Source organism: Garra rufa, chromosome 8 (genome assembly GCF_049309525.1).
Source record: "Garra rufa chromosome 8, GarRuf1.0, whole genome shotgun sequence".
In the NCBI taxonomy this organism is placed as follows: Eukaryota; Metazoa; Chordata; class Actinopteri; order Cypriniformes; family Cyprinidae; genus Garra; species Garra rufa.
The window spans coordinates 8903390-8919325 of record NC_133368.1 but is presented as its reverse complement, the minus strand read 5'-3'; the positions used below and the strand labels follow the sequence as shown (position 1 = coordinate 8919325).

The 15936-nt window shown below is 37.2% G+C and overlaps 1 protein-coding gene across 1 annotated transcript in view; it reads right to left on the bottom strand.

Annotated features, from left to right (window-relative positions):
• myo16 (myosin XVI) overlaps nt 1-15936 on the bottom strand; it is a 341691-nt gene that overhangs the window by 239136 nt on the left and 86619 nt on the right. The window contains exon 2 of the mRNA XM_073846062.1: nt 12861-13121. Within this exon, the coding sequence (XP_073702163.1) occupies nt 12861-13086 (226 nt within the window). The 5' untranslated portion in view covers nt 13087-13121. The remainder of the gene's footprint in view (nt 1-12860; nt 13122-15936) is intronic.

Below are 15936 nucleotides of genomic sequence, written 5' to 3'. Positions count from 1 at the left end.
GTTGAAATTCAAAAATGAATGGCTCTTTTAATTGTATCTGGTTTTTGTCATGAGTTTGAATCAATCAGAGCATTTTTTAAGCACTTTAAGCACCTTGCATGAACCCTGTAGAATGGCTTGAGGGTGAGTAAATCATGGGTTAATTTTCATTTTTTGGTGAACTATCCCTTTAAGTATTTAATAAGTGAATTTGTCTGTGTACATGCATTCTCTGGTTTCACTGAACAAAGCAGACACTATGTCGGACATCAGCTTTCACTGTGTTCAGTAGCCAAGCAACACTGACGCCTTGAACCAAAACACAGGCACGGAGCCATGAGAAATCAATATTCTGAGTCACTGACTGGTCAAAAGGCATTTGCGCAGGCCGCTGATCACGTTTGGATGAGCGACCAGAACAAAAGCCAAAGCCATTGCCAGTTTGGTAATTAGTGTTTAGTAGGTGGGCTAAAGTTGCCATTCATCCTCAGCCAAAGGTGCCATGTTTCCAACAGGCGCTGCCACAGGAACACCAGCTGGTGCCGTGGACCAGCTGAACCCGGCTTACAGCCAATAAGACAGATATCCCAGCAGCCTTTGCAGGTCACTGTGTGCATCTGACACAGATTTACCAAGACAGCTGGGAAAATGGTTGGCAGGGACTAAGTAAGAAAAGATATGAAGACGGAAAGACAAAGGAACAGATGGATGAGTTTCAGGAGGTAGTAAAACATCACCACATACCGGCACCAGACTTAATGAGCACCAATCAAAACTGACCACCCTTTGCTAACCACTTACAATTAGTCCCTGTAAAATTAGGGTGTCCAAACTTGCTCTCAGAGGACCGAAGTCCTGCAGAGTTTAGCTCAGACCTGCCCCAACACACCAGCCTAGAACATTCTGGTAATCCTGAAGACCTTGATTAGCCATTTCAGGAGTGTTTAATTAGGATTAGGGCAAAACTCTGCAGGATGTTGAACCTCCATGAGCAGTATTAGATACCCTCGTCCTAAAATCATTTATTAAACCTTCAATATAGTGACATATTTCTAAATCAAATCAATAAAATCCAAATTATTCAAATATGTGACCCTGAACCACAAAACCAGTCATAAGCAGCACGGGTATATTTGTAGCAATAGACAACAATACATCGCAAGGGTCAAACTTATAGATTTTTCTTTGATGCCAAAAATCATTAGCACATTAAAGGATTAGTTCACCCAAAAATGAAAATTAGCCCATGATTTACTCACTCTCCAGGCATCCTGGGTGTATATGATTTCCTTCTTTTAGAAATCCAATTGGAGTCAGTGTTGCCAGATCGGGTTGACGATTTCCAGCCCAAAAGCTCACCAAAACCCGCCCACTTCAACAAAAACCAGCCCAAATTTTAACTGCCAAAATAATGATAATTTTATTGCCATGTCAAGGTTGATAAGGACCATTTTTATCTCTTTAAAAAAAAAGAATAATGACAAAATAAATAAAGATAAATCAATTTCACAGGAATATGGATCAAAAAAGTCCCAAAACATGCGTAAAATGTCTTCTTTTCAAAGTGGAAATTAACCGATGACTTTAACCCTTGGAAAAACACATGCATCATTTTCAATGTCCACAGTAAAAATATGCTAATTTCTGTGCAAAAAGTGCACAATAAAGTGATGAGAAACAAATGTAATGTAGCTGGCATTTACGTTCATGCACACACCCACGTTTTCTTATTTCAGTTACAATTATATTTAGAAGTCTTCTATTCATCTCTCACCACATGTAATCCACTTAGACTTTTTATCGTGTAACTTATATTTAGGCCACTTTGCCATCGCAATTACTTAAAATGAATAAATGAATAAGCTGCATATTCAAAATCTTGCCCGTTATAGGGCTAAAACTCCGTCACTCACAAGTCATCACATCTCACTAACATTAAAGACGTTAATTGATTGACAGGTCTCTGTTAAACTAAACTATCTGCACTTAACATTTCGAGCCCTGATGAGATACTCTCAACATATAATGAAACTATTTGTGATGCTTTGGATGACCTTGCTCCACTAAAAACTAGAACTGTCCCTTCAGCTCACTCCTCCCCTTGGTTCACCCCTGAACTTAGAGTAAAGAAAGCTGAATGTAGGCGTCTAGAACGACTTTATAAAAAAACATCCCTTGTAGTGCATGCTATTGCTTTTTCAGACTCAGTAGTAGAATATAAAGAGGCACTTAACACTGCTCGCTCTACCTATCTATCTACTGTCATTAATAATAAAGCCAAGTGTAAGCCTAAAGCTCTCTTCTCTGAAATCAACAAACTTGTTAAACCATCGTCCGCAGGTATTAGTGGCTCTGTTGATCTTTGTGAAAGCTTTCAGTCTTTTTTTCTACATAAAATTGATAACATTTACCAAACCTTTTCATCATCTGTCTCTCCCCACCTTTCTTCAAGTTTGATAAGTCACCCACTCAACACTTTCTTACCCACAAATATATCTGCAGTTGAACATCTGATTATCAAATCGAACTCTTCCTCTTGCACACTTGATCCTATTCCAACATACTTACTCAAAAACCTTTTGCCTTCACTCATCCAACCGATTACTCATATTATAAACAGATCTTTTGCCACTGGTTATGTTCCACAAGACCTAAAAGTAGCTGCCATCACCCCAATCCTTAAAAAACCTTGTCTTGATAACACAGTTCTGAACAATTTTAGGCCAATATCAAACCTTCCCTTTGTTGCTAAAATACTTGAGAAGGTAATTGCTGCACAATTGCAGTCTCATTTAGAGAAACATGATCTTTTTGAGCAGTTTCAATCTGGTTTCCGTCCTTCTCACAGCACAGAAACAGCACTTTTAAAAGTGGTTAATGATCTCCTTCTGGTTTCTGACTCAGGTGCCCACAGTATCCTGGTTCTTCTTGACCTAAGTGCAGCCTTTGATACTGTTTGCCACTCTGTACTTCTTGCTCGACTATCTGCTATAGGTATCAGTGGTGCTGCTCTTCAGTGGCTGACTTCATATCTGTCGGATAGACAGCAATTCGTTAGTATAGGTAAGAATAGATCTCGCACTGTCACTATTTCCCATGGTGTCCCCCAAGGTTCTGTACTTGGTCCACTTTTATTTCTCATTTACGTACTGCCATTAGGTCAAATCATCAGACGTCATGATCTCAGATTTCATAGTTATGCTGATGATATTCAAATCTATTTTACAGTTAAACCCGACTCACCTTGTCCACCCCTCTCTATTGTGTCCTGTCTTCAAGAACTTAAAACCTGGATGTCTGATAACTTCTTACAACTAAATACAGATAAAACGGAAATTCTACTCATTGGCCATAAATCACAGCGTTCCTCCCAGCATGGGTCCCCCCCTCCATTGATCATAGATGTCAATGGAGTCCAGATTAGGCCCTCAACAACTGTGCGAAATTTGGGAGTAATGTTTGACTCTGCGTTATGCTTTGATTCACATATTGGTCAGACTGTTAAATCATGCTTTTATCAGTTACGTAATATTGCTCGTATACGTCCCTCACTTAATTTTGGAGATGCTGAAACAATTATCCATGCTTTTATAACCTCCAGACTGGACTATTGTAACTCCTTATATGGTGGCTTACCTGCCAAAGCTATCAATCGTCTCCAAATGGTACAAAACGCGGCAGCTCGTGCTCTTACATTTAACAAAAAATCTGCACATATCACTCCCATCCTCCACCAACTTCACTGGCTTCCTGTATCCAAACGTATTGAGTTCAAACTCTTAATCTTAGTTTATAAGGCCTATCATAGACTTGCACCTCAATATCTTGCAGAGTTAGTGCAACCATACATTCCAGCACGGACTCTTAGATCTAGCAGTGACAACTTGCTTGTTGTGCCAAAGCATAAACTCTCTACAGTGGGTGGTAGGGCCTTTTGTATTATAGGCCCTAAGCTGTGGAATAAGCTGCCCCATAATATGCGGGCTGCCTCCTCTTTCCAGATCTTTAAATCCCAACTTAAAACTCATCTATTCACTACATCTAAATAACTCTTTCTTCTCTCTGCTTCTCTCTCTTCCCTTTTTTCTGTCTGTCTGTCACAGGACTATTTTCTTGACATAATTGAAGTTCATCATAAAGTTGCTAGACCTTCTGTTGTTTATTATCTATGGTTCCTTGTTGTCAACACTTGCTTGTCTGAATGTCCCTTCTGCTTTCTGATGTATCATGTTTGCCAATTGCATGTTTTATTGTCTGTTTTTTTTTTTTGTTGTTGTTTTTTTGCTTGTATTATTTTGTTAAAGTGACCTTGGGTTCTTGAAAGGCGCTATATAAATTAAACATATTATTATTATTAAACCAGTAAGGGTTGCGTTAAGCAAAAATGAGTTGATGACTGCACTACACATTATATTACTGTGATACTTTGAGCTTGAAGGTATTAAAATAACAATCACTAATGATAAAAGTGAAGAAAAAAGCAGCTGATTGGGCGGCTTTTATTTTTTTAAAGCAACCCAAATTTTGTCTACCCGCCCAATGCGTTATTCTCCGGTCCAAGCCGATCAAAAGAAGCCCAATTGGGCGGAAACCCGCCCAATCTGGCAACACTGATTGGAGTTATATTAAAAATTATCCTGGCACTTCCAAGCTTTAGAAAGCTTGTTCAAACAAGTTCAATAAAAAGTGCATCCATACAGCTTCTTCTGGAGCTGATTCCGGGTACGACCAGTTAGCGCAAGCTAGATTAAAGTGAATATTACGTTTTAAATATGCATATTTTTCTTACAAAAATGCATTGATTTGCTACAGGAGGCCTTTATTCAGCCCCCAGAGCTGTGTGAAGAACTTTTTAGTATGAACGAATGCACTTTATAGGACTTGTTTTTGCATATACACCTAGGATGCCTGGTGGGTGAGTAAATCGTGAGCTAATTTTCATTCTTTGGTAAACTAACTCTTTAATTAAAGATCATGTTCCATGAAGATATTTTGTAAATTTATTACTGTAAATAATTCAAAACTTGATTTTTGATTAGTAATATGCATTGCTAAGAACTTCATTTGGACAACTTTAAAGGCGATTTTCTCAATGTTTTGATTTTTTTTTTTTTTTTTTTTTTGCACCCTCAGATTCCAGATATTCAAGTAGTTGTCTTGGCCAAATATTGTCAGCTTTCAGATGATCAATAAATCTCAAGTTAAAAAAAAAAAGACCCTTATGACTGGTTTTGTGGTCCTGGGTCACATAAAATGTCATACTTCAGTTGCATAACATCTGTAATAAGGGTGGGAGAAACTTTTTATTTTTTATTTTATTAAAGTTGCAAATTTGCAGCCTGATCCAAATGTGATATAAAATAACAAAAATGCATAATATATCCCTTATATCCGAAAACAACTATATGGCGCAAGCAGCCTGATTCACAAACAAATTACTCTTGCAGTCACATTAGCGAAATTTCAGCGAAATTTTGCAGCAATAGCGAGATGTGTGAAATAATTTTTAAACCAAACAGCTTTCTATTGGTCAACACAATGAATCAGAGTCACCAATTTGAAGCTGTTACGAAATACATGAAATTCCCTATTTCTATTGTATTTCTATTAAAATTGTTGAATTTCACCTACTAAAAATTAGCCAAATTATTTTATGTGACCACCCCTTTCTGTGCTGGTTTATTTAATTTTTTTCAAAAAGACTCAAACCAGAAACTCGGAAGTCAGAATGAAGATTTCCTGATAATTTACTCACTCCCATGTCATCCAAGATGTTCATGACTTTCTTTCTTCAGTCGAAAAGAAATTAGAGTTTTTGAGGAAAACATTTCAGGATTTTTCTCCATATAGTGGACTTCAATGGTGGCCAATGGGTTAAAAGTTCAAAATGCAGTTTCAATGCAGCTTCAAAGGGCTCTAAACAATCCCAGCCAAAGAATAAGCGTCTAGCAAAACAATCAACCATTTTCTTAAAAAAATTCACCAGTCAACTTCAAAATCATCCGACATTGTGGTTTTACTTTTATTTGTAAAGGCCGTTTGATAGGGTTGTTCAGATTCCGATACTAGTATCGGAAATACCGCCGATACCACAAAAATATCTAGCATCGGAATCGGCGAGTACTTGAACCCACGTACCGATCCGATACCATTTTCTTAAGATATGTTATTCCCGCTAGCAAATCAGAAGCTAGTTCTTCTTCGCGGCTCAGAATGCAAACAGTGTTGCCACAAGCAACCACTGTTTAGAGCAGCGAAGAAGAAATACAAATGTGCTAGCAGTTTGTCCGCTAAAACGGCGGCATGTCTCATATGTAGGGCTTTATGATTTCTGTGATGCGGAAAACACGGACGGAATCGCGGAATCCAGTCAAAATGGAACTTACAGTTTAACGCGGAACGTCACGGAATTTGTCAAAGTTTGATGCATTAATCAAAGGTAGTTCATTACACTTAAATCAAATCGTGATATGGACTAATATTAAGCCAAAAACCAATGGTTTAAATATGAATTAATGCGTGGTTCTGTGTTAATGAATTGTACAGGCGCGTGGTTTGTTTACTCCTTGTACTGAAGCGCGCGGGACACTTGCGGTAATATTAAAGGGCTCCAGACTGTGACCAATTTTTCTGCCAGTGTTACTAATTTTCGTGAGCGGTCACACTGGCGTGACCACCGCGTTGTTCAACTCATAAGTTCTGCCATTTCGGTCTCAGATGAGAAACATAAAATGGCACGCGAAACGAAAGTGAAACTAACACGACACGTTGGAGCTGCTCAGCGCTGACCGTTTATCAGCTTGGACTGCAATGCAAACAAACTTGCACAAACCCCGAACAGCTTTATTCGGGAGCCAACGTCGATTTTGCAACACTGTTACTGCTGCGAGATGCAGTGAGGAGCATTTGAAAATGCCGCACAATGAATAAGGTTGCTGCGAGATCTAGTGTGAATCTTTCAAATTCTGGCCAAAATTCTCTGTTATAAACAGGGCTGATGTACGTCAGAAAACCAGATTAGTAATACTAACTATATGAAAAAATATTACTGTCAAATGTATGTCATATAATAAAAATACTCTAGTTCACTGTATATATCATATAATAAAAGTTCAATGTATGTCATATAATAAAAATACTCTAGTTCACTGTATATATCACTGTATATTTGTTTTATTAAGGAATAAGTCTGAAGCACACAATAAAATAATTTATTAGTATTATCTACAGCTGTATATACAATTACACACCCAGGTATCGGATTAGTACTCGGTATCGGCCGATACCCCGAGCCCAGGTATCGGAATCGGTATCGGGAAGGAAAAAAGGGTATCGGAACATCTCTACCGTTTGACAGTCTTTGCATGTTAGCTTGGTAAATACCGGGTCGCTACTTCCGCCTACGTTGTGGTTAAAAAGTATAGAAATTTTAAATATCTTTAGAAAATGACCAATCGTTTCACTAGATAAGACCCTTATTCCTTGGTTAGGATCATGTAGAGCCATTTGAAGCTGCATTGAAACTGCAATTTGGACCTTCAACCCATTGATCCCCATTAAAGTCCACTATATGGAGAAAAACCCTGGAAGGTTTTCCTCAAAAACCTTTTTTTTTTTTTTCTCTCTGAAGAAAGAAATTTTAATTCTGGAAGTTAACTTCTCCTTTAAGTACTTAGAAACTTAAAATCAGAAACACTATTGACTGGTTGATCATACGACACAGTTAATTACCTCAGGAATTACCGAGTAATATCTGAATTAACCATGCATTCATAGTGTTAAATGTGTCATCAAAGGCCAACTGAACCATAAAAATGAGCAAACTGCGAAATGGAGAAACTTCAGAATCAAAGAGTACAGCCATCACGCCCAATTAAAAAGAGAAAAGCCTCATTGCTTGTATGAAACTAAATGTCTAGCAGATGTAATAGATCAAACAGCAGGTATTTTTAAAAATTAATGATGTTTCGTTTCAATGTTCCTGCCTGTTCACCCCTAATCTGTATCATCTGGGAAATGAGTCTGACTTTAAAATGCAGTAGTTTAAGCTCTGCTGGGCGATAAGGTTTTATGTTGCTGCCTTCAGATGGATGGCACTACATTAAAAAACACAAGTCCTCTCACACCTTTATCTTGCATAAGCAGAATGAGAACAACTCTGCCACTACCGCAAAGTCACAGACAGAAATAGCTGACTTGGGTTGAATTCATTTAGCCTCCGCCATTGCTCATGATGCAGAAGGTGGCCGCTCTGTGATTGTCACCCTGTCTCACACAAGCTCCTTTCCCCCGCAAGCTCTTGATTAGATTACTTTTGCCTGTCCCAGGAGTGGCGCGGCACACTCTGAATATTAGCTTTTTGACTGGCCCATAATCAGCTTGAGGAATGATCTAATACTCGGCAGCTAATGGCAACTCTGGTGACAGCTCGCCTTTCTGGAAATTAATTTGGCCTTTTTCACCAGCTCGCCCCGCTGAGTAAGCCACTCCTCTCACTCTCTCTCTGCAACACAAACACACTCACACACATACACACACACACACACACACAGATGCCAACAGACAGCCTGTTCCTTTTGAATTCTTTTGTTTTAGTGTCACCATTTAGATTGGGCCTAAACTTTTTACTATGAATGGCAAAAAACTTGACTGAGGGCAGGGGGAAAGTACATTTTCTCCATTTAAATTGCTGTTCAAAAGTTTGGTAAGCATCTGCAGTTAAAATAAAGTCTACCGAGTGTGTACTTTAGTAGGTTTAGTCCCAATAGGAAACAGACTTGAGCTAAATAATGACACCATTGTCTTTCCGAGCTGCTTTACAGCCGAATTTGAACTCCATGGTTGAGTTTCTATAATTGATTCTGCTATTTTCCTGTTGATCACAGTGAAGCTGTTTTGACACAATCTATACTGTATAAAGCACTAGAGAAAATGTTTCTGCAGGTTTTTTAAAGGTCAATTTAGAACTTTAAAGCCAAGTAAAAAAAAAAATGACCAAATAGAAGGGGACAAAAAAAATTGAACAACAAAATGAAGTGACTTAATTTGTGACTGTGGCTGTCAAAACCTGTCAAATGTGGCTTTACCGAGCTCAACGGCTCTGGCCCAAGCTGTGATATAAGCAAAACGCTATTGGCTATTTTAAAAAGGGTGTGGGACTGCTTGATATGTCCCGCCCTGTCTTCCTGTTTCAGTTGAAATTACGTCAACACATTGAATAATCAATATTCAATCATATTCAAAGCACTTCAGTGGACCTTTAAGACCCTTTTAAGGCCTTCATTTTTGATAGTCCGAATTAAGACTTGAAGAACTTTTAAAGACCTGCAGAAACCCTGAATAAAGGTAACATGACTTGAAGTTAGCATGCCTGTAAACAAACCTAATTTTAGCTTTGTTCTGTAGGGCTGGGTTTGGACACAATTTTCACGATGTGAATCTAATTTACAAGCTAGCGATTCCATTCCATTTCTCATTCAATTCGATATTGGTAATTTTGGATATATATCAGGTACAGCAAATGCCAATAATGTCTCAAGGAAAAAATAAATAAATAATAAAATTCTCTCAACTCATGCTAAAATTACAAACGTTTAAATTACACTAAGTGAAGTTGTTTTATAATAAAGTTAGTTATATGTTTACTCCAATTTGTCTTTTGAAATATAAACATTTAAATGTAAATGTAATATATATAAATATAATATATTTAGCACTCTAGAGTTCATTTTTCTAACTGACTAATGAGTTTATGGTCACCGAATATGTTTTTTCTGAGGTAAATGTGACGATACGTGATTTTTTTTTTTTTTTTACAATCTGTTATGTTCACATCTTTGCATGGTTAAAACACTGATTGAGCGATTACGTGAGACAGGATTTTTCTTTTCTTTTTTTACATGTCTTTGGATGTTTATGAAACTGGCATCAAAATGGACAGAATTTAAAATCTGAGACTATTTTCATATCGAAAGTAACAGCAACAAGCTTATTGCGATTTATGATAGAAGACGTGCTACAATGTTCTGCTCATTACCTAAAAACAGACTAGACTAATCGATTTATGGGGTTTAAGAATCAATATTTTTTCTTAAAAATGTTTTGTTTCTTAAAAATATTTTTTACCCAAAATAAACATTTAAATTCAAGAACATGCCCTATGCAAAAGAGTAGTTCACTTCCAGAACAAAAATTTACAGATAATGTACTCACCCCCTTGTCATCCAAGATGTTCATGTCTTTCTTTTTTTAGTTGTTTTTTGAGGAAAACATTTAGGATTTCTCTCCATATGTGACCATGGACCACAAAACCAGTCATAAGGTTAAATTTTACAAAACTGAGATGTATACATCATATGAAAGCTCGATAAATAAGCTTTCTATTGATATATGGTTTGTTAGGATAGGACAATATTTGGCCGAGATACATCTATTTGAAAATCAGAAATCTGAGGATGCAAAAAAATCAAAATACTGAGAAAATCACCTTTAAAGTTGTCCAAATTAGGTTCTTAACATTGCATACTACTAATCAAAAATTACATTTTGATATATTTACAGTAGGAATATTACAAAAAATCTTCATGGAACATGATCTTTACTTAATTTCCTAATGATTTTTGGCATAAAAGAAAAATCAATAATTTTGACCCATGCAATATATTTTTGGCTATTGCTACAAATATACCCCAGCGACTTCAGACTGGTTTTGTGGTCCAGGGTCACATATAATAGACTTCTATGGAGCCCCTGAGTTTGAACTTCCAAAATGCAGTTCAAATGCAGCTTCAAAGGGCTCTAAACGATCCCAGCTGAGAAAGAAGGGTCTTATCTAGCAAAATTATCGGTTATTTTCTATTTTCTGCATTCCAGTTAATGACATTTATGGTATGTCGAAAAACTCCAATCTCATTTTCTCCTCCAACTTCAAAATCATCCTACATCGCTGCAGAAGTCCCAACCCAGTGTTTACAAAGAAGGTCAAACACTCTTTACAAAAAAAAGGTAAAACAGCGACGATGAACAGTAGGATGATTTTGAAGTTAGAGGAGAAAATGAGATGGGAGTTTTTCAACATACCCTAACTGTCATGAACCAGAATACACAGAGTACACACAGAGCTAGATGAGAATTTGAGGTTATAAAGTATATAAATTGTAAATTTTTTAGAAAATAACAGATCGTTTTGCTAGATAAGGACCATCATCCCCCAGATGTGATGCATTTTGGAAGTTTAAACTCGGGGGCACCATAAAAGTCCATAATTTCTTTACGACTGAAGAAAGAAAGAGATGAACATCTTGGATGACAAGAAGGTAAAGTACATTTTCTGTAAATGTTTGTTCTGAAAGTGAACTACTCCTTTAAATAGCAGAGTACACAGCATTTTCGATCAACATAGGACTGACTTATTTAATCATTTATAAACTGAAAAAAAAAATGCTGTAGAAACAAATTTCCTTTAGAAAACTAGTTCATTAATTATTGTATAATAGGGATGCTCATTTCGGTTAATTTTCCTGACCGACAACCGCTGCTCGTTATCCGAACATTAACCGTTAACTGATAAAATTAGAATAATAAATTAGTTTAAAATAAAAATAGAATGCACGAGTATCTGTGATGATACATTAAAAATACAAGCAAATGTTTTATTTTAACGTGCAAACAGCAGCATACAGAGCAACAACAAAAACTGTATTGACATATACTTAAATTATCACGCATCAGCAGCGGTTCTGAGAACAGAGAAAATCTGAATGAAAAAAAAAGAATAATATAAATAGGCCTACACTAAATATGTATAAATTAAATAACTACCTAATAAAGATGACAAAACTAAAACACACTGAATCCTTTTATGCGCTTTGAAGAACTGTACCGGTCTTATTCTTCTCGTCGGACATAAAAATATATAGCAGGCCAGCCAATACCTCAGTGTGCCTAGTTTTTAACATGTCCACATGCTGTACGGGTAGGCAGGACCGCCTGTTAACTCTTAGATCCGCGAAAAAAACACCATCACAAAAACCCTTTCAGTTTGCGGTTCGGGACTTCCATCCACTGTCATATGCGTGTGGAGAAGCGCGTGTTTTACAGCGTTCAGCAATAGCCAATCACAGACATGTATGTTGATTTGATTATCACTGTGGCCAATCACAGGAGGCTATGTTACAATCCACTCACCAACCAAAGTGCCGGTTTCAGTTTTGCTGACTTCTACACTTTCGCGAACTCTCTTATTAAAACAAAGAAAGTGTTGGCATTATATAAATAAGACATTAATTGTGCAGTGTAAAGGTTATTTTATTACTTTTTAATAACTTTATGAGATTGCGATGAACTACTCTAGGATGAGTGATAGCTATCCAGTGATTGTAATGGGAGCGCATAGCACTTACTTTCTAGACTATAATTCATTCAGAATTTGAATACATTCACTCACGGATTCACTCTCTGATAACCCAATAACGCCACTTGCCATTGAGTTGCATATATTGCATCTGTTTACTAAGTAAAGGTGAAGCAAAATATGTCTGTACAGCCACACTGCACATGTCGACACGCGTGCATGAGTAAACAGATAACTTACAAATAGCATTATTTCTTTCACCATGCAGCAAACGTAAAAAAAAAAAAAAAAAAAAAAAAAAACCCTTTTAAACCGTTTAACTGATAGTAATAATCGGTTAAAATTCTTACTGTCGGTTAACGGTTAAACGGTCAATATGAGCATCCCTATTGTATAAACATGAAATTTTGAAGTCTATCTTAAAACAGACTGCAATAATCTTTGTTTTATTTACAACTTCTAAAAATCATTTAAAAAGTGTAGTTCACAACATGAAACCAAGATAGCATAAGATATAAACATTTCTTACCTTCTTTGTCGTCGTGTCGTATGATGGCGTCCTGGATGACGTCTGAAAGTGTGAAGCTGATTCTTTGTTTTTTGCGGTTGGTGGAGCGGGGCTTGGGGAAGCTCTGCTTCTGTAGCGACCGCTCACGTTCATAGTAGACCCGCAGCTGCTCGCAACGCATGCGTCTGACCAGCCTCTGACGCTGGCCCAATGGCAGAGACTCCAGCAGACACTGGTCTATCTCCATGTTCTGCCGGAACACGTTACATAGCTGAAAACAACCTACACAGAGAGAAAGAGGAGAGCAGATGGTTCAGGTAAGAGATAGATGGGATGCAAAAAGAGTGGTAGAGGAAAGAAGGAATAAAATCAGCTATCAAACATATATGTGACCCTGGACCACAAAACCAGTCTTAAGTCGCTGGGGTATATTTGTAGCAATAGCCAAAAATACATTGCATGGGTCAAAATTTTTTATTTTTATTTTATGCCAAAAATCATTAAGAAATTAAGTAAAGTTCATGTTTCATGAAGATTTTTTGTAAAATTCCTACTGTAAACATATCAAAATGTAATTTTTGATTTGTAATATGCATTGTTAAGAACCTAATTTGGACAACTTTAAAGGTGATTTTCTCAGTATTTTTGATTTTTTTTGCATCCTCAGATTTCTGATTTCAAATAGATGTGTCTCGGCCAAATATTGTCCAATCCTAACAAACCATACATCAATGGAAAGCTTATTTATTGAGTTTTCATATGATGTATAAATCTCAGTTTTGTCAAATTTAACCTTATGACTGGTTTTGTGGTCCAGGGTCACATATTAATTCTGCTTTGAAAGTACGCAATTTGACATCTTTGGCATACTGTTTCATCATACTACATTGCACTAATTCTACTCTTGCATACTATATAGTACAGACAGTATATAAATTAGCATGCAGTCTTTATCTCCTCTGCTTAACTGCTAAAGTCAGGACAAAACTGATGCCAGACAGATAGCTCAGTGTATTTCTCAAAGCTCAGTCCATTCAAATCTTATCTGGCACACTCTGCTGAGTAGCATGTCTGTTTAACCTTGAGAGAGCCGAGAGTCTCTCCACACACGGCACTAGAGACTGAATTATCATGACTCTGCATTTCTCCCGCAGTAGCATGGAACAAAGCCAATGCCATCCCTGTACTCACACTTTAAAGAACTGCTGAACACTCTAGGATCTGGAAGGGGCTGTAAATAAAGGATAAAAATGCACCCACTGAGAGACATATACAGTACTGGAGGTTATTGTAAGGCAATTATTAAACAATTACTGGCATGAACCTCCAAGAGAACGCCATTAAATAATTGGGTAAATTATGGAAACATGGAATAACAAACACTGTGGGACTATTAAATTTTACCCCTTATTAACGTAGAACTTTATGTCCAGCAAACACTTCCTCTATGCATTTTCATTTATTCTTTAGATATGACATCTCTGCTGTTGAGTTTAACTTTTGTTATATAGTAAAGAGAAGGTAGGTTAATTACTGGGGAAAGAGAAAATGTGCTCTGAATACAACGCAAGATAAGTTCAAACCTGCGTCTCCAGCATTACAAAGACGTTTACATACAGTCCACAAGAGAAAATAGTTACATTTATAAAAAATGACCCCATAATAACCCCGTAATACTGTGTTGTTACCTGAATAATCCACAGATGATTTTTTATTTTTTTAGTAATAGTCCCTTGTTTGTCCTGAATAGTTAAACTGCCCGCTGTTCTTCAGAAAAATCCTTCAGGTCCCACAAATTCTCAGGTTTTTCAGCATTTTTGTGTATTTGAACTCTTTCCAACAATGACTGTATGATTTTGAGATTCATCTTTTCACACTGAGGACAACATATGCAACTATTACAGATAGTTAAAACGCTTTCTGATGCTCCAGAAGTAAACACAGTGCATTAAGAGCTGGGGAAAACTTTTGAACAGAATGAAGAGGTGTACATTTTTCTTATTTTGCCTTTTTTCCATTTAGTACTGCCCTTCAGAAGCTACAGAAGATATTTCCATGTTTCCCAGAAGACAAAATAGGTTCAATTTACCCTGATCTTTAAATTCAATAAGTTTTCACCCCCTGGCTCTTAATCTATAGTTTTTTCTTCTGGAGCATCAGTGAGCGTTTGAACCGTCTGTAATAGCTGCATGAGTCCCTCAGTTGCCCTAAGTGTTTAAAGATGGATCTCAAAACCATACAGTCATTGTTGGAAAGGGTTCAAATACACAAAAATGCTGAAAACCCAAATAATCTGTTTTTTAACATGTTTTCAATTTATTCACTTCTAAATTGAGTAAATATTACATTAAAATGAACACACATTTCATTACAGCATGTGGTATCTTAATTTACCCTGCTCTAGATATCGACATCAGTCATCCAAAAAAATCCACATCGGTCAGGCACTAATTAACACACCACATGACACCTTGCATCACTTAATGAAATCTCTTCTCTTACTATTAGACCACGACCCTTATTTCATTTACTGTGAGATGCGCTGGACACATCGGCATTCCTCTCACAGACACAAGCGGATGTATCACCATTTACATTTAAAAGGAAATTTTAATGCTGATAAATAATTAAAGGTTTGAAACGTTTGAGTCAAACTGGCTACCCTTCTCCTCACGGTTCATTTGCTGCAATCACAGAGCTGCTCAGTCATTCTCTCACACGTTCCATCCATCCCCAGCCTGCAGCTGAGCCGGCGCCAGCCGCACACATCATGCAATATGAAGTCACTCACCACCCATCTCACCCGGAGACAGATGAATAAGAAATATCCACAGAGAAGATGAGCTCACGCTAGAAGACAGGCTGAGTGTGCGATTGCTCAAACGAGAGCTAAAAAGTTTGGATGAATTACAAGGAGTTTATGTGACCTTGCTGATGCGGCCGCTTCAATCGCAGCAATCACAAGCACATCAATCCTCTCCCTCAAGGCTGTGTTTTAGGAACGACAGCGGGAAGAACAGCTCCTCTCTCTCCCTGTTAGATATGCCGTTGTGCAAATCTGTAATTACTCAGATAATTCAGGTCACCAGAAGCCCTT